At 36.4% G+C, this 20,497-nt stretch overlaps 2 protein-coding genes across 5 annotated transcripts in view; one reads left to right on the forward strand and one right to left on the reverse strand.

Annotated features, from left to right (window-relative positions):
* Window positions 1-10: 10 nt before the first annotated feature.
* Window positions 11-17,469, reverse strand: LOC306887236 (dysbindin-A-like). Of its 4 annotated transcripts, none has more exons than XM_079444831.1 (10): window positions 16,817-17,251; window positions 16,133-16,186; window positions 15,565-15,612; window positions 15,351-15,411; window positions 15,129-15,261; window positions 13,741-13,873; window positions 12,958-12,980; window positions 4,482-4,637; window positions 3,710-3,853; window positions 11-2,362 (listed from the first exon to the last, which is right to left on the reverse strand). In XM_079444831.1, the coding sequence occupies exons 1-10, from the start codon at window positions 16,870-16,872 to the stop codon at window positions 2,070-2,072; spliced, it is 1,101 nt and encodes a 366-aa protein (XP_079300957.1). In that variant the 5' UTR covers window positions 16,873-17,251; the 3' UTR covers window positions 11-2,069. The 4 variants fall into 4 exon arrangements, with proteins under 4 accessions (XP_079300957.1, XP_079300955.1, XP_079300956.1 ...); XM_079444829.1 differs by having other exon boundaries at window positions 15,565-15,615; XM_079444830.1 differs by having other exon boundaries at window positions 651-2,359; window positions 15,565-15,615; window positions 16,817-17,469.
* Window positions 17,470-17,750: 281 nt separating this feature from the next.
* Window positions 17,751-20,497, forward strand: part of LOC306887231 (E3 ubiquitin-protein ligase MYLIP-B) — a 6,103-nt gene continuing 3,356 nt past the window's right edge. Inside the window, exons 1-2 of the mRNA XM_079444822.1 lie at window positions 17,751-17,917; window positions 18,436-18,626. Coding sequence (XP_079300948.1) covers window positions 17,831-17,917; window positions 18,436-18,626 — 278 coding nt within the window. The 5' untranslated portion in view covers window positions 17,751-17,830. The remainder of the gene's footprint in view (window positions 17,918-18,435; window positions 18,627-20,497) is intronic.

A 20,497-nucleotide genomic window follows, 5' to 3' on the forward strand; every position in this document is an offset into this window, starting at 1 on the left:
TTTTTGTTTTATGGAGCTGCACAGAGTATTTTTGATTTTATGGACAATAACTGGTAAAATGGCAAAATTACAATTCTACAATATTTTGTGTCAAACATAAAACACTACAAATGTAAAACAAAATGAAACTAATAATTTTAAAATGCTAGAAGTCAATTTAGGTATCACAACATTATAATGTACAGTATGAAAAATGTCTATTCAAAAGATTACATTTAACAATGTTAAGTTAATTGTGTTTTTAAAGATTAACTTTGAATGTTAGGCGATGGTCAATGCAATCTAAAAATGGGAAGCATTTACAAGCATGTACAATTAAATAGCTGGTATCTGTTGATAACAGATCTAAAATAATACAACTGTTCATTGTTAGTTCATGTTGGCGCAGCTACATTAATAATACCGACTGTTGATTTTAATATTTTGTATACATTTACATTAACTGACCCCCCCAAAAAAATTAATTTTAACTAATGTTAGCAAATGAAACCTTGTTGTTAGTGTGTTATACATTTAATATATATTTTTAACATTTAAAATTTTTGTTTTGATTCCAGTATTTTTAATTCGGCAAGCATGCATTTGATGAAAAGTGGCAGTAATTTTAAAGTGTTACAAAATAAATTGTTTTTGAACTTTCCATTTATCAAAAAAAAAAAATCAATGTTTAATGGTTTTCACAAAAAGTAACAACTGTTTTCAATACTAAGAAATGTTTCTTGAGCACCAAATCAACATTTTTATTTTTCATTGTAATAACCCAGGTGAAAAAAAGTGCACTTCCATAATATACTTTAAGTGCTCTATTTTCGCACACTAATTTTGTACTTAATATACTAAAAATGATTCTTTAGTACTTAAGATAAACTTAAGATCATCTAAGTGTACTCAACTGCGATTTTGGGACACCATGGATATTAACTAAAATGCACTTTTAATATACTATCTCGGTATTTATAAAATGTATTTACTTACCATTTGTAGTACACTTGAACCCATCTTTCATACACTAGTACACAAGTGTACTACAAGTGGTGACTAAATACATTTTAAATACAGAGTATAGCATTTTAGTTCATATTCATGGTGTCCCATAAATATGTGACTTAGATGATCTTAAAAAGTACTAAAGAATCATTTTTAGTATATTAAGTACAAAATAAGTTTGCGAAAATAGAGCACTTAAAATATATTATGGAAGTGTACTTTTTTTCACCTGGGAATTTATCACAATATAACAGTTATACTGCATTGTGGATCAAAAAAATGTAGCCTTGGTGAGCATGAGACTATCAAAAACATAACAAATTGTAGCGACCCTAAACTTTTCACACATGCCTTGTTCTTGAAGTCGTTTTTTATCAAAACCCATGCAGTCAGATTTTACTCTTCCTTTTAAACCCTCATTCTCGCTGCCTTCATTTCACTGCAGTTACCGTGATAACTCCGTATTCTTCCCCAGAGGTAACAGGGTTTGAGAGCAACAGCTTGCTGTTCGGGGAGCCTGTAAATTCTGTAACCACAGATGGTCCAAATGTTCCCAGCTATTTTTATATCAGAGACTCTGTGAAATCGTCGGTGGAAGATATTTGCCTTATGTAATATCGGTCCTAGACTGAGACTGTCTTTGAGGCCCCTCTTATTTCAAGGTATATTTATTTTATTTCAGTCTTTCAATCGGCTCAATAATGTCATATGCAAAAATGAGCTACGCATTACAAATTCATGCAACATACATCAGTGATATTAGCGGGAACACTGTAAAATGTTTATTATTATATAATTTGGATGCAATAGGTAATACGAAGAATTGTGTTATACATTGAGTAGATTTTTTTGTATTGGAAAAGAATAAAACAAAAATCACAGTGCTAAGAGTCAGAAAGAGGTGTTCTCTAGGCTGAGCACGAACAGCGTTCTATAAGGCTCCAAAATCATCTCAAAGTGTCGCATTAAGCCATGAAGAAACATCTGGCTGGTCTTCAGCACTCCTTCTGCCTGGGCCTTGATGTAAAACAGGTTTTCATCTAGAAACCAACTTAAACGAGTGTGCTTGCCATCCGTGGCCACTAGGGGGCCTGTGTATCGCTGTCGTCTGAGCTTTTGAGCGGTTCAGTTTCTGGGAGGCCCATGAGGGCTGTGTCAGCATGTACCTCCTCCTCATCTGACTGGACCAGCGGAGAGTCTCCGCTACAGCTTTCCTCGCTGGCATCCTCTTCATCCGGACCCTCGGTCACGCCGCTGATGGTGTCGGTGCAGGAGGATGAGACGGAGCAGCCGGTGAGCCGTAGCTCTGTCTGTGAGGGCACCTTCAGGCTGATCTCTGAGGGGGACGAGCCAGGCTCCAGAGCCGGACCACCTGCTGAACAGATAGAGCAAGGTTAAAATGTGTCACGCCATCTATTTCAGAATATAAATTAGCCCTGAAGTGCAGTCGCAGCCTTGAATACTTACATGCTATGAGAGACACTGTAAGAGTCAAATGTGTTCACGGTCATTCTACTCATTCCTGCACTCAGACACAAATCTGCACACTTTCTCTTTGAATTTTCTGAGTATGTGAAGTATTTAGTTGAATGATAAAACTAGTTGAGGATGGAGTAAAAATCAGTACTATATTACTTCAGTTTCACATGATCCTTCAGAAATCATTCTAATAGGCTGATTTGGTGCTCAAGATACATTTCTTGTGCTGCTTAATATTTTTGTGGAAAATCCTTTTTTTTTCAGAATTCAAAATGATGAATATAAAATTTTTAGATGATTTTTGGAACAAATGTCTATCACTTTTGATCAATTTTATTAGTGCTGGAATAAGTAGAATTACTGAACATAAACCTTCTGACAGCAAATAATCTGCGGAATGGCATTAAGTGCAAAAGTGGAATGGCACTAAATATGGTAAAACTTGTTGAGGACAGAGTAAAGATCAGGGCTACTCTTTTATTGGCAGCTGCAAACAGCTATATATATTCCCAGAAATTAAAAAAATATGAATAACGCTGTTAAATCTTTAGCAAATCTCAAAATGAATATCCATTTTTCATAACATTATAATGTGCTAAAACAACTGATTTTGGTTTTAGTGTTTAATATTTAACTTATCTGGTATAGAACTTTAATATTAGTGTATTCTAATCTTGAGAGGTGAGGAAACTTAAATTCTGATCAGACAGCTGGACTCAAACTACAAATGTGGTTTGAGTCAGGTATGTCCTAAAATCTAATTGTACTAGTGGATTTGATTGTGCTAGTGTGAACAACTCCAAACACATCCAAACAAATTCAAGTTTTGCTCTATAAGTTTTTGGTTTTGTTTCTTCCCACAAGCCATCTCTATTATGAACACTTAACACTCCCCAATAAAGACTCCATAGTACATCAATTCTACTGATTATATGTTCTATATATACTTATTTATATATTTTGTTACATTTTCTATTTATATACCTGCACAAACAAAATATCTCTGCACCACCACGGTCCTATTTTTCCCATGTAAATAACTATTTGTACATATAATTGTATAAACTGTTTTTATCACGGATTTCCAGTACCACAACAAATTCCTTGAGTGTGAGCACACTTTGCCAATAAAACTGATTCTGATTTTGTACGTCAGTTATTTTTGTGTTTGTTCTATAATAAATGTGGGGGAAAAAACAACTAACAAACATGAAATCAAGTTTCATTAAAAACAAAGCCCAACCTGCGTCAGGAGATTGAGCGCTGCTCTCTTCCCCTACGGAGCTGAGGAAGACATCGAGAGCCTCATGATCGGATACATCCGTGAGATCCATTTGTTCCAGGAGGTCAACATTCACCTCCATTGAGGACATACTACCTATTGGATCTGCCCCAGAGAAAGAAATAAACCTTTCACTTTGTGAACTCAAACACCAAACCAACTGTTCACTTCAAAACCTACAGAACAGCAGGTTTAGTTCAGGAATACACATGCAAATTTCACAACACGATACAGTGAATAGATTGACACATGAAGGGAGGAGCCTAGGACAAAGAAGATATCTTGAAGAATGAGGGATGCAGGGGAAAGCATAGAGTACCTCACACATCAGCGCAGTATTAAGGCAGCAGAGAGGAAAGAGAAGACCATCAGTTTAGCATCAACATCCCTGCACAAGTGCTTTACCCTCCCATTTAACATAGTAACAGTATGTTTAAATATTCATGAAGGGACGGACACAGCCTTGAGCAGCACATCATATAGAGTGGCTGTGATTTAAACTATTTTGCTGTTATTTTCTGAAGTTTACTAAGAAAAACAGAACAATCGCATTTTGACTTCTAAAACTCTGTTTACTGTCATATGTGTTTGCCACTAGACACTAAACACATAAGACACTACACAAGGAGAGTAAAAATGGAAAGAAAAAATGGTTGTTAAGAGCATTACGAATCATTTGCAGACATTTGAACAAGTATGTGCAGAACAGGTCCTTCAAAAATAAGAAACTGACCTCTCCTGTCGGTGATCTGGAGGTATCCTGAGGAGAGGTACTGCTCCATGTCTTGCTGAAATGCCTCTTCAAAGTACTTCTGCCGCTCCTTTAGCTTGACCTGCTGCGCATGCTCCATCTCCAGCACTTTCTGGGCATGTTCTGCATCGAGCTCCGCTAAAGAGAGACATAAAACACCATGTAGGTTCCAAAATGACAGCGAGAGAGAGAGATGGGGGATGGAAGCACAAAACGAACTGGAAAAGGGAAGTAGATTAACCCTCAGAGAAATGATACAGAAACATGCTTACAGCAATTAAATATTATTTAAATTAACAATTAAAAATAATTGTTTTCTATTTTAATATAATTTCAAATGTAATTTATTCCTGTGATGGAAAAGCTGAATTTTTATCAGCTATTACTCCAGTCTTCAATGTCACATGATCTTTCAGAAATCCTTTTGATATGATGCTCAAGAAACATTTTTTATCATATTATCATAGTTTAATATTTTTTTGGAATCTGATTTTTTCAAGATTCTTTCATGAAGAGAAAATTCATAACATTTATTTGAAATATTATTTATTTATAACAATGTAATAGTCTTTGATCAACCACTTTATCAATTTAAAGCATCCTTGCTAAATAAAATATTAAATTCTTAAAAAATAAATAAATACTGACCCCAAACTTTTGAATAGTAGTGTTCTTATATAATTTATAATTATAACTAACTAATGAACTCTTGAAACCCCAGTGTCACATGTTTTTTTTTTTTTTACCCGTTGCTTCCTAAAAACACATTTAAAAATAGAATATTCTCTGAGATCTCTGGAATTAAACTGCCCAACTCCACACACAAATGTTCCAATATCAACACAATACCAGCTCCAATATCTGCCTGATATGCATTTCCCATGACACTTTGCAAATATCTAAACCAAACCTGACATATGAACTTCGAGGCTTTCTACAGCACATCAAAGAACAAGATCCTCAATGTCTTTCCAGCATGCTAGCTTACCGCAGAATGTGAATCTTTTCTAGTAGTGGTGGAGAACGCAGCGCTTCTTTTGTGTGAGCGGCATAAGAGCGTAAGTGACACGAGATGCAGTTAAATTCTTTATCTTTCACAGGAAATGCATACTCTTCTCTGAAAAGCAGGAAGTTTGCCTGTGCTATTTGAATGTCACTGCGGTGTTTATGGGTGTGATGTACGCTTAAAAAGACATGGTACAAACATCCTGTCAAAGCTTATGGTGACACATCCTAGATGCAACTTTCTAAATATTTCAAGACATGTTCACCAATCAACCTGCATTCTGGAGAAAGAAACTTTTAATACATGCAAGTATGCACATAGCAGCACCATCAAATAAAGTACTGTCTACCATCATAATCCTCTTGTGTATTGTGTGAGGAAAAGAAGTCCACTGATGAAGCAGTTAAATGCGTCTCTATTATTAGGATGTGGCCTTAACTACAGTCCTGTCACACATTATTTTTAAACAGATGCTGGTTGAACAGTGTTAAAGGTTTTATAAGATGTAAAATAAGCCTCTGATATCCACAGAGTGTGTATGACGTTTTAGCTCCAAATACCCGACAGATAATTTTTTATAGCTTGTTAAAATTGCCACTTTTAGGGTATGAGCCAAAACGCTCTGATTTTGAGTGTGTTGCTTTAATGCAAATGAGCTGGTGCTCCCGGAGAAGAGGGCGGAGCTTCAAGAGCTAGCCTTTGCAAATAAACATTCCACGATTAATACAAGCCTGTTATCTTTACAGAAAACATACTCTGTTTCAAAGTCAATCATCTGATTGTACTGTGCATAATAAATTTGCGTTTATGAATTACACAGACAGGGAGCACAGCACCGTAAAAATAACAACATAGCTGGTCTCATGGTGTATGGCATGCTATCACAAACTTTATAAGTCCCACCCGTGATTATGTGCTCAACAAACTCAAACGATCGCCTCACATTGTTTTCATAAGCAACTTTTAACCACCACATTCCTATTCACATTCATTCATGAAGACAGCACCAGAGAAAACAGACAGAGACAATGGTAGCTTTAGCATCATTAGCCTTACAGAGTGCCAAGAAGCTCTTTCAGAAGGGCAATTTGGAAAAAACGTGTGATACTACTTTGTCTGGAGCTGACGTTTGTGCACGAAATGTTGGTATTGATTCCTACACGTATTGGGGACTTTACCGATTTTTTCCAGGATTTTTCCTCAGAAAATTAAACTTAACCACAGTGTACTTGGCTCAGATGGAGTCTATGGAGACTCCTATGTTCGTTAGTGCATCCCAAAACACACCACTTGAAAAGCCTCTTTGGCGCTGACATTGTATATCTCCAGCAGCTACAGTAATCCGTAACGTTAATGGCGGAGGCAGCTTCTCACTCAGGGCTGTGTCTATGCTTATAGGGCAGCGTCACCAATGGGTGGGACTTTTTCCCCCTCGGTGATGTGAACAGAGGGAGAATCTGAAACTGCTCATTCTGAGAGACTGTTTATATTTTTAGATTATGAAAAAATTAGTGGGTGGATTTTTACCATTATAGGCTGTTTTTTTCACACACTGCGGCCACACAACTGTGTTCAAACACCTTATAAAAGTGATTTTTGCATAATAGGTCCCCTTTAAATAAAAGTGCTGAGCTGAATGTAAGCATGCTTACTAGGAAACCATTGTTGCCCATTTCGCCACATTATTAGCCTGGCAAAAATGTAAATCAAGTACTTGAAGTTGATGCAAGCAGATTTAAAATGAACTGAATATTTATGTACTTTCAAGACACTAGTTTAGCAATGATATTTGGTTGACATTCCTCTGGTGCCACCTACGGTAATAACCTGCTTCAACCCCTAACGATTGTCAAATCGATATTTCACAGCAGCAGCATCATTATTCAATCTCTTCAGTAATAACACTACCTGGTTTAGGAGTAAAAAAAATATTCTATGCTAATTTAATGTTAATATAAATATTGGCTTGATGTTAATGACAAAAATGTCATTACTGTTAAATGTCTTGATGTTAAAGGTGAAAATGTATGTTGTATGCAAGGAAATATTCCTAACTCTTTCATTCAAAAGTTTGGGTCAGTAAGATTTTCTAGAAGCCAGTAACTTCTTATGCTGACCAAGGCTGCAACTAAGCTAACTGTTTTCTACCTTGTAGATTTGAAAATGTCATTTATTTCTGTGATGCAAAGGAGCAATTACTCCAGTCTTCAGTGTCACATGATCCTTTAAAATTCATTCTGGTATGCTGATTTGGTGCTCAGTTATTATTGGTACTCAATTACAAATAATTATCATCAATGTTTCTTTTTTAATAGCAGTGTATCACAGTTTCAACAAAAAGATTAAGAAACACTGTTTTCAACATTGATAAGACGAAATTTTCTTAACAGAAAATAAACAGCTTTTTTCACAATATTAATGTTTTTACTGTATTTCTAAATCAAATGAATGCAGATTTTGGTGAGCAAAATCTAAATTATACCAAACTCGCCCGGTAGTTTATTTCTAATTACACGTTAATTATTTAATAGTTATAGTAGATTACTCAACTTATTTGAAGGGCTCTACATGCATGAAATGGATTTATAATTACCTTTGATGTCACAGATCAGGATATCTGCTAATGAAAGGACTGGGACTGTTCATAATACCCCATGAATATAGCTACCTTTTTTTTTTACTTAATGCATTTGAGCTTCAGGTGATTGTCAACTAAATCATGGATATGGCATGAAAGAACTAAATCTGCGGGGATAAGCTGTGCCTTCAGTCACATTTTCCGTTGCGTGTGTGTGACAGCTAATGATAGATGACGGCACGGGATGAGCCCCAGGCGCTCTGATCACACTTGTCACATCCTCCACACACGTTCCTCAGGAAAGAAGGAAACATGTTAAGAACGTTTGTGAGGGCCAATGCACAGAAAACCACAGCTGAGACTTCAACAACACAGTTTCATAATCTACTCGCTGCGAAATTTCACTGATGACAATTTTCATAAAATCTCCATCAAAGATTAGGCATCTTGAAGCCAATCAGTGGAGCATCTGGCAGTGCAGGTAATGCAGACAGGTTAATGACTCATTCTAATGAACTGACCTTCCTCCACACACAGAACAGAACCCCAGAATCTAGCAACAGGAAGCAGAGAGAAGAATGTGCAAACACTGTCTTCTGGACTGACAGATCATTCAACACATGGATGGTTCAGTATCAGTCATCTGTCCAACTGCACTCAATTAGAATGGACAATGAGTTTGCATGAGTAGATCCTTTTCTTACTGTTTTTCTTAAACCTAAAAGTTCTTTGTGTCAGAAACACACAGTAAGAAACATTCACACTCCCACAAATCAAAGGTGGGGATGAAATCATCTTAAAAGTATTCTTAAAGGTTCAACTTTGTGTGTGCATTATAGCCACAAGTTTGCACAGCAGCTCTGCAGTTTTAGCAGTGTCTTCTAGACCAGACTCCACCACAACCACCTCGAGATGTCAAGCAAAAAACACGTTCACAGAAAACACTATCACAGACAAATACTAAATGCTCCTTTAATTGATATTAAAATTCATATAAATTCATACCTAGTTATGTTGTGATGCAATCTAATATATATAATGGGTTAAACTGCTCGAATAATTCAAGTAAGAAAATATGAAAAAATATAAAATAAACATACATGCTGTATGGTGTTAAACTAATGACAGAAAGGCATAATTAGGCATAATCTTTACTATCAACTATAATAATACAATATAATTACGTTATAACAATTTTTTAACAATTCTGTCACATAAACATTAAAAAATTACATCTTGTCCCAATGATGGGATTGATTTCATGTTATTTGTATGTTAAGCATTCATTCCATTTTAATATATTTCTCATTACAGTTAATGATGTCAGTGCTCTCTAATGAATGTTGAATTTCTGAGATAACTTTCTGAGATTGTACTGCTTGAGCCACCTAGAGGTTGCAGATCTACAACTCATTCATTTAAACCCCAATTTACAAGTCAAAATTGAAGCACGAAGGAATACAAGTTAAGCAAACAGCACTGTGTCTCTTAAAAACATCACATTGCAGCGATGATCTCTACACACAGCACAGCAGAAATAATCCCAATTTAAAGTTAATAAGTACACCAACTTGCTATCGATGACCAGAAGGTCTTTTCTTTTGCACAGATTTAGAGCAACATTTCTATAAAGTCTTTTATAAAAGTTTAATTCTATGCACTGCATAGACTTGCATTATGATGGCTGGTACTGAAAAGGAATACAGAGACAAAAGCCACTGTAGGCATCCTAATCTGTGCTGAAATTCCTTTACTAAAGCCAGCCAAACCCAAAGATGACAAACAATGACTGCAAACCACCAATTCAGATCTCTTGACATACCGCCAGAACAGTGATACATTGGCACATCAAATTAACCTTACAAAAAAGAGTGCCTGGAAACCTACAAGAATCTCTCATGCTGCTGTCCAGAGTTCCCGACGTGGACATTTTGTATTTCTCCTTGAAGAGTGCGGATGAGCTGAAAGCAGGACCGATACGCCAGAGACTGCAGTTCAAGTCAATGTGAAGAACGGCTAAATGAACATCTTATATTCTGCTGCAGGTTTTATTCCATGAGCAGCTCTTCTATGGCCAGGAATGCTGAGACATTGCCTGCTCAGGGACACAGAGCTAGAGATGCAGCTGGAGTGAGGAGGAAAGCAGGGAACGTACCATTCACAAACCTGTAGGGGTGAGGGTCTGTACAAAACTGAGATTCATGTCAAAAATTTGCCTTCATCGCTTTGTGATCTGGGACTAATCTGCCGATCTTATACTGTATACTACACTCAACTACAGTTACGATTGATGGTACAATTAGAAAACATAACATCAGTATTAGTATGAATAATCATTAGTTAGTCAGTGCTAAAAAAAAACACTGCAATCTGACAAAGAAACACATTCACTCTGAAACTCCAGTTAACGATCAATCTATTAAAGCTGCATTTTACACTGCAAAGCACAGCTCCCTTGCTCACAGACAGGAAAAATGAATTAATAGAAACAGAAATAATCATTTTAAAAGTTTAATAAATAAATAATCAAGTATAAGGTGTGAAGTCACTGCCCACACAAAAGACGAGCCAATCTCAAGCAACACCACCTATGTACCAAAGGAAGTGTTATAAACAGTCTTTACCACTTTCTCTGTGGCAAAGACAAGGATGTAAAATAAATGTAAAAATCTGTCTAAGCTCAGATGACCTGAATTTTCTGTAAATAAAGGGCATGGATAAGTGAACAATGATTCACATTCGCCTCAAGGCAATTTCTTTTTAGTTCAACATCTCTAACTGATACATCGAGGAGCTATGAAGATAGAAGCTATTGTTATTTATACTGGACTGTAGGTATGAACAGATGGAGCAAGCAGCCTCCCCTTGGAGGTCAGTGTGGAATTAACGGCATCATAAGACCAAATAAAGACAGAAGTGGCCACTCACTAGAGCAGTTTTGCCCTCCCTGAGGTTAATTAGTGTTGCCTGGGTAATTACACAGTTCTTGTGAGCACTAAATAAAAATGCTAAATATACAAAAAAAAATATACAGAACTATTTATACCTAGTAACCCTACACTTCCACCAAATAAGAAACCATTGTAGACTCTCTGACCATTCTTCTTTCTACCTTTAAATCAAAATCAAATAGTCACCTACTCATTCCTTTCACTAAACTAGTTATACTTCATATTCATATACTTCTTATGTAAATAAGATCTCTATAATTAACAAGTCTAAGAAATTACATAATTAAGTGAAAGTGAAGTGATGTGTGGCCAAGTATGGCAACCCATACTCAGAATTTGTGCTCTGCATTTAACCCATCCAAGTGCACACACACAGCAGTGAACACACAAACACACACAGTGAACACACACCCGGAGCAGTGGACAGCCATATTGCTGTGGCACCTGGGCAGCAGTTGGGGGTTCGGTCCCTTGCATAAGGGTCTCCCCTCAGTCGTGGTATCGAGGGTGGAGAGAGCACTGTACATTCACTCCCCCCACCTACAATTCCTGCCGGACCTGAGACTCAAACCCATGACCTTCAGGTTACAAGTAGGCCACGACTGCCCCCCCAAAAATGCATAGTTATGAATAAATAAATAAAATTATAACTATGATAAAATAAATAACTTGATAATTATACACACTCTGGTTCAAAAGTTTGGGGTCATTAAGAATTTTTTGAATTTTGTCTTTTAAAGAGGGCTTTTATACTCACCAAGGCTGCATTTATTTGATCAATAAGTAAAAACACTAATATTGTGAAATAATCTTATGATTTTATTTTGTTTTATATATTTGAAAGTGTATTTCTGTGATGCAAGCACAGCAACATATTTCTGAATTTTCAGCAGCCATTACTCCAGTCCTCAATGTCACATTATCCTACAGCAGTGATTCTCAAATCTCTCCATGAACTACCCCCAGCACTGCACATTTTGTATAGTGTCGTGTAGCCAGACCTTCAGACTGACGGCTGAAGTTCTGGAATAAATGGCCGTTTTCATTGGCCAAGGCCCGCCCATGAGGCCGTTTGACCGACATGTCAAACAACCAATCATTGTTCGTTTCGTTTAGCGTCACGTTTAGAGGTGTGAAATGTTGCCACAATAACAAACCGGTGTGTGAAACTCTCAGATGTATTTTAAATATTATATGCCCACGAACATTAAATATTTCACATACTTTTGAAAATCCAGCGTTTAGTTGACCCTGATAAGCGTGCGTCATCACATTTGTAAACACGACGGCTTTCTTCTTTCGTAAGGGGGTTTGGCGCCATGGCATCTTTGTTTCCCGGCAGACCGAATGTAAACGCGACTCTCGTGTCTCCCGGAAATCCAGTTTAATTCAACCAGTCAGATGACGACTTCGACATTCCTGAAGTGTTTCCAGAAAAGTGTGCCATATGCATCAGACGTTTAGCCAATTTTGTATGTCTCCCTATATCTGACACACCCACTTCAGGTCTTGCAGTATCCACTAATGAGCTGATGAGTTGAATCAGGTGTGATAGATGAGGGAGATATACAAAATGTATAGGGCTGGGGGTACTCCAGGACAGGTTTGAGAACCACTGTCCTACAGAAATCCCTCTAATATGCTAATTTGGTGCTTCAATATTTAATTTTATTATTAGCAATGTTATCAACAACTGTGAACCATTTTTTGAGGAATCCATGATCCGTTTCTTTACATTTATTCTTTGAAGAATATAAAGTTCAAAAGAATACGATTTGAAATGTTCTTGTAACAATGTTACATTTTTACTGTCACTTTTGATCAATTTGATGCATCCTTGTTGGAAAATTTTTTCATCTACACTACTATTAGCGGTGGAGGTTGGCAGGTTATGCTTTTTGGGATTTAAAAAATATTTCTTACCTTTGAAAGACTCAAGCTCTTTCCTAGAAAACAAATAAAGCGGGGTTACATTGATGTATACATCTATAGCCAACTACATAGCACACGATCCCACCAGATGTCACATTAAGTCAGCCCCATTTAAAACAGGCCCAGATTCCTGAGATAAAGAGGCTGCAGCATTTCACTGGCACTGACAACTTTTGCATCTGTGTGTTTGTACTAATGAATACCCACACGCAGAATGAGAAGGGCACTGAGAACTGAGCCCAGCTGCTTTCCAACTCACTGTGCAAAGCTAGAGATGTATGATTTAGCTGCAGGCTGAAACAGTAAGAGCACGCAGCATAAAAAGAACCACGGATGCCTGTAAGATTACACAATACACATACATGCCTTCCTTTAGCCTAGATTTTGTTTGTGGTTTTCATTGAGTACAAGGATATTCGGGTGTTTTCAATGAAACTTATATCTGCATGTGGTTATTCACTGCTTCTGTGCAAACCTTCAAAAAAACACTGTGTGCAGTTGCATTGTAATGATGAACAATCTAAACAGCAGGTGTCATATTGCTTGTTCCACAGACTCTTATTCAATACAGATGCTCTAATATGTCCTCAGTATTGCAAGTGTGCAAAATATTGCCAAAAGGACACGCTATATTCTGTTCTTTCATTAAGTTAAAGGGCCAAACCCTTGATAGACGGATCCTTTGTGTTCTGCAGTTATTGTGATTTAATGGACATAAAGGGCACATCAAACTGTCTGGGGCTTTATTTAAGAGCAAATAAACACCGTTTTTACCTTTTTTTCTTCTTGTAGTTTTCCAGCTGCAGGACCTGAAAGTGCTTGAAGCGCTGATGCTCACATTGAGCACACAAATCCTCGAGATACAGCAGTCGACTCTCCATCTCCTCAAAATCAGCCTCCAGATGAGCTGTGCAAAAGCATGAAAAAGTAGTAAGGTTTATGTTAAAGAAAATAAAATGTACAGTATAAAAAATGCCAAAGCCCCTATGAATGTGTCCATCCTATCAAACTGGAACAATATACTATTACTACCAGCTAATGAGTTCTACAGTTCTGATTTAGGATGCAAGGTATGGTAACATTGTCATTTCCATTGAGAAAAGTCCATTTCATCTGTACAGTCAGTAATACTCATTACATTTCAGACTAAATAGTGGATGATGATTGACAAAGGCAAATTGTTTGGTGTCAATGCGAGTTTGCAGAGGCAGGACTTCATACAGCTACATAACACCACCAAGTGGCAACAATAAAAATGGCCCTTGATATAAATTCATTAGAATTTACAGTTCTCTCTGAAACCTCTGATGGAATGTAATATGTCTTATCTGCTTAGATTGGAAAGAAGGTGGAAGAGGATGAGGTTTTTACACGATCAGGTCATGCGTATAAATAAAGCAGCAAACCAACTGAACAAGCATGCAAATTCCATTTACATTCAGAAGTTCACTTCTTGCATTTCCTGCATTAAACAGCAAAGAACTGTTTTATTAACCAAGGATGCATTAAATTGATTAAATGTTACTACAAAGACATTTATAACGTTGCAAATGATTTCTATTTCCAATAAATGCTGTTCTTTTGAATCTTCTATTCTGGAAAGAGTCTAGAAAAATGCATCACAGTTGTACTAATTACAAGTAGCCTACCTACAGTATTACAAAGAAAGCTTCTTTTGTCTAAAACTCTACAAAAGAAAACACAGCAAAAAGAGCTTATAACAAATGAACGATCAGAGCAAACACTAGACTTTATCTGGCTATTGTTTAGTCTCTGGCTACACAATACATTTTGTAAGGGAGCCAAGTCTGAAGATTAATGCCTGAAGCCAATAGGTGCAATGTTACAGCATGAACAACAGCGACTGACATCAGCAGATGGACCTCCACAGGAATCACTCTCATTACCGCCCTGTATCGCAGTTACACACAGAGTGTGAAGCTTTGTGAGCAGACAAATGCTTTGCAAAGGCAGTCAAGGTGATTTTATTTCTCTACTGTCACAGTAAAAGCTCCATTTAAAGCCAGATGAGAAGTACAATACGCATTGATGTCATATAAAAAGTAGCTTATATAACTTTATTTCAAGTTTTCTGAACTGATCATAGATTTGTATGAGCTCATGTTATATATATTCAAATTTGGCAAGACAAGAAGTCTCACCGATACGTGAGGTGATAGTCTCCAAGTCCGAGAGCAAAGCAGGGATCTGCTGCAGCTGTTCCTGCAGCTCCAGCACTGCTCCTCGTCTCTTCTCCCAGTGTGCACACAGCATCACGATGTCCCCGTCCGCCGTCTGACAGACAGAGACAAGCACAGAGTTTCGTTACCATAGTTACAACACCACAAACCCTCAACTGTACAGAGTTAGATGTGTGAACTTACTTCCCCTGCCTTAGCACACTCTTTAGCCCGTTTATGAAGAGACACCCAAGTGTCTTCATATCTGGTGAAGGCAAAGGCCATACATTCCAAAACATGGTTATGAATACATTTATCAACTCCTGGTATTTATGAAAATATTCCCTTGTGTCTTTAAATGGATTCCACAGCATTGACATTTTTGTTGACGTTTGTTGAAAAATGTAAAGTAACTTACCGACTGAGCAATTCGACTCCAGCGGAATACTGTGGAAAGTATTCATCTCTTCTGGGAGAATATATACAAAATATTTAAATAAAAGAATATATACATATATAAAATAAATATAAAATATAATATTAAAACATACTAAAATATCAAAGACATACTTATTCTGACCTGTAATTATTAAACTAAAAAAAAGTGATCAGACTAAATTATATTACATATTAATTAATTAACTTGCTGACAAAATGGGTAAAACTTAGTGGTTTGAAGGATCATGGAAAAGATTTAACATTACAATTAATTAGTTTTGGGGACTGTACTGTGATCGTTTTATAGAGTATTTTAATGATTCCTGCTCTAAATATACCTGAAGGGATTTTTTGTTACATTAACTATTGTTATATTGCATTTTAGTGGGTGTCTTCTGTAAATCATGATAAACATGTATGATAGTCATATTTAGTTAATAATAAAATAATAAAACATAACATCGAACCTGTATAAAACTTTTTTGTGTTATATTAATATTATATTATTATATACATTGAGAGGTTTTAAACTTGCTATAGAAGCTTACCTTTGTTTCTTCTTCACTTTCGACTCCTTGGATTTGTCGCTTAGGGTCTTGATTCTGAAAAGTTTTAAAATATGAGACAGTAAATATCTAAATAACACGCCAAAGTACAAAACTTGGCGTGTTACAAAATATTGTATTTGTGTTCGATTACTTAAATATGAGTTTTCGGTTTATTACTTCACCCGTTTATTAATGCACCCAGTGTCAATTGGAAACATTTCCGTTTAGACCGTGTTAAAAATGAAAAAAAAAAAGGTTTTATATGAGAAAACTGTCATAAAATACTGTCTCGCCCATCACATGACGGTCAGATGAAAGTTATTAGTACAATTCCAGATTGCAGATGTTAGCATGCGGCTAACTTGACAACACTGAACATCTCCCATGAAAATACATTATTTAACACACAATATTTTTATACCCATTATTTATATTTGTTTTGTGAATATCTAAGACAAAAACACACAACACACTTTGCTGTGAGACGATTAGCAAGCTAATTAGCTAGCATACACTTTTCGGATCTCCGCTGAATAGTGGACACACTCGTGAGGAAGCCAAAGCAGAAGTTGTGTCAATATTGTGTTAATACAGGTTCTAAAGGTCACCTAATTTTGCTACCTCAACATCTTATTAAGACTCTGGAGAGTATGAAAGCAACCAGGCGGTAAATACATAACTTACCCTGATGTGAAGTCCTGCTGCACCGTTTGCAGTCTCTCTTTGAAATTCTCAAACATGCTGCTTTAATCCTTCTACACAGACTTGATGGATGACATTTAGATTAGATCTGTGTTTGCTTAGAGTCTTTCACGAGGGCTTCAGTCATCCTTTGTCAGATGACAATGTCTTAATGTCCCGTTGTGGGCTTTGCTCCTCCGGACAATGTCTGCAGCAGTAGTTGGCTTATTCATGCAGCCACTGTTTTGCCTTCTCAATGATCAATAGTGGATTTGGGTCATTATATTATTAGCACACCGCGTTGTCTGAAATTAAAATGGTTATAATTCCTCGTTGTCTGTCGGACAGCTGTACTAACGTGAGCCCTTCCTGTACTAGTTAAACACACGCCCCCTAACCGAGTGTGAAAGTGACTGAAGGGTTGTTCTGCGATTCTCTAATTCATTTCAGCGAATCGGTTCAGTATACATTTCGTTTCAATGAACCGGTTCAATATATTTATATGAATCTATATGTCCATATTGTTGTTCAGTTGTTTAAATATTATTTGTGTTCAAATTTGAGCTTCATGTTTTTAAAGTGTGTCTGTGCTATCTTCTATGCCATTTTTAATGCTCTGATGATTCAGTATTCTGAGTGTAAAGTACCAGTAGTTCAAATTCAGTTGTTTCAATCGTAAAAAAACAAATTCAGTTTTTTGTAATGTAATGTAATAAATTGTCAAGACCTGTGGTATAACACAATTTCGTTTCTCCTTGTACATAAATGTTTGAATGATGACGAGTGTGGAACAAACTCTTTGTGAATCAGTTCGATTGAATCATTAAAAATAACCTGTTTATAAGAATGATTCGCGAATCGGACATCAGATAACGGAGAGGCGGATCCTTGTTTTGGAGCAGGGCTTTATACACCTTCCCTAGCTGGTTTTGCACTGGGGTACGAGCAAGCCTCGTGAGCCACGGGACCGTCTCTCCGCTATCCTGGCCTGTGTGTGAAAGAACAACTGCATTCACCATGTTATGCCACATAACTCGTCCGGACTCGGTGGTTCTAGAAGTGGAGGTGGACCCAAAAGCAAATGGAGAAGACATTCTCAATAAGGTGAGCGTCGGGAATCACGTTTCAATTTTAAGTTTAGGTTGTTAAATTTATCTAAACATTTCTTAATTATCACATGCTCATTAGCATCATATACAAGACAACAAATGTAATGTATGATTATAAATGTCATGAAAAATGACTGCATAGAATACAAAAGTTTGTAATTTTCTTGTATTATTTTAAAAAATTAATTTTTATATTAAACTTATTTTAACATGAATGAATTTGCTACATTTCTGCAAGAATTTCACTATTATAAACTCTACACACAAAGATTTGTAAGAACCCATTCTCATTCTTTTGTATATTTTTTATGCATCAGCAGTTTACTTTGAAAGCAGGTGTTCTCTCATACAACATTACCACTTCAAAAGTCCTTCTTATGTAATATGTCTTGTCTTTCTAAAGGATGAGGAGTGCTAAGAGCCCAAGCCCTAGCATTCTTCAGATGAAAGTACACATAGCCTACTTATGCATCCCAAAAATGACCATTTAATGTTATTGTATTTAATTCACAGATATGTCGGAAAATGGGAATCATCGAGGTAGATTATTTTGGACTTCAGTTCACTGGTACAAAAGGAGAGATTTTATGGGTGAATCTCAGAAACAGGATTTCTCAACAAGTGGACTGCCTGTCTCCCTGCAGACTGAGGCTGCGAGTCAAGTTCTTTGTTGAGCCACATCTAATCCTGCAAGAGCAAACCAGGTGAAACTCTACCAAAGTGAATATAAGTTGTAATATTTGTATCTTATTGCTCATAGTTTTCATAGTTTTTCCATTATTGCAAAAAAAGAGGATCTGTCTGTTGCTGCAGTCTTTGAGGTTTCACATTTTTGCTCAGCTTGGAGAACTTGAGGCACGTGGATGAGAGTTCAGTTTTTCAGTAGTTCTTCTCATGAGCGCAAACAGGAAGCAGCTGCTTAAAGTGACAGTGTATTTTAAAATGCCGTATGCTTCAGCGGTTCTGTTGTTTTGTGCTCTTAACCTTGACCCACCTCTCCATGCATCTATTCATATGATGTCTTTTTTTTACCTCTGTGGCAGGGAGTTACCTGTGTACATGTTTGCTCTTGAAACTGACACTCTTTCGGTTAGGGAGTGCCTCATGTAGGCCTGCTGAGGTAAATAATATTCCTCTGGAGGCTTTGAAGGGACATCTGTGTGTGCATGCTCAAATCTTTACAAATGTTCCCTGAAGTTCAATAAAATTAGGCCTAAGCCTTTTGTGGGATGCTTCAGAATACAATGGTAGTACAGTGTGTTCCAAACTAGAGTCTAGTGGAGCTGTTCGGTCACGTCTGATGAGGGCTGTTGGTGGGGGTGGGGAGGTGTCAGTATGTATGATTCCGCACTGTAATGTGATTCTCCCTGTTGCATAATCTTATACAACGGTGGGACAAAATCCAGCTCCCTCTCCGTTAGCCTTTGTTATTCTTTCTCAGCCTTTAAATTCATGATTATGTCAACAGATTACTTATTATAGTGCAGGCTGTGGACTTCATTGTCTTATGTTAAAATGCATGTTGGCTTAATAGGCTACTTGTCTTTATGTGATGCAGTACTTTTATCAAAGTATACTGTACATCTGCCAGTTGGCAATAGGTTTGATCTACATTGTTGAAAAGTTTGTAAATATATTATGCTATCTCTTCCCTGTTAGTATAATATTTTACTATTCTCAATAAACCTTGTAATGTCTGACATATGAAAAAAAATAGTGATTAGAATAGTTTACGGAAACTTTAGATAAAATATAAAAGATAATATAAATATAAATATCATATGCCACTCTGTATCTCCCAGTAATAAGTCTTTGTAAGATGATATTTAAATCCTTAGTTTTATGACAAAAGCTCTGTAGTACAATGCAATAAACAAACATTCCTCAAAAAATTTACAAATAAACATTCCTCAAAAGCCTGTTGTATCATAATTGATGCATATATTTAAAAAAAAAAGTATAGATAATCATGTAAACCCAAGTTGCATCAGTCCAGTAAATGTTCATCTTGAAATTTTAATAACAATATAAAAGGCATTCTTACATTTATTTTATAAAAATCATCAAAGATTTTACAGCAAAAAGATGTGTAACACAACCAAAAGGGGAAATTTTTAGAATTCTACAGAAAGACTCTTAACTATCAGGAAGAAAGCAGCAAGCATGAATTAGTTTGTGTACAACACGTTTTTCACGTTTTGATCATGTTGATAATTTAGAGGCCTTAGAAATTCACATATCAAATATGATACAATAGCCTTTATGGTTATGAAGTGGAGTTATGAAGTTTTTCTTTTCCCTTAGGGCACTAAAGTTTGTACTGATGATTCAGCACATTTCAGTAAGAAGCTGAAGCTTGCTTTATGATTATGTCCACGTTTATAGGGTTTCAACCAATCTGGCCTTTTTTCTTTTTTCTCACATTTTTCTATTTCTATATTCCATACACAACATCATCCATTTACCATATGAAAATAATTTAGAAAAAATAATAAACACTGGTGTGTAAGTATACAGACCTGACTAATGCACTTCTTGTTCCTAATTAAATAGACTTCACCTTCTTGTTATGAAC

Source organism: Barbus barbus, assembly GCF_936440315.1.
Source record: "Barbus barbus genome assembly, chromosome: 21".
NCBI lineage: Eukaryota > Metazoa > Chordata > Actinopteri > Cypriniformes > Cyprinidae > Barbus > Barbus barbus.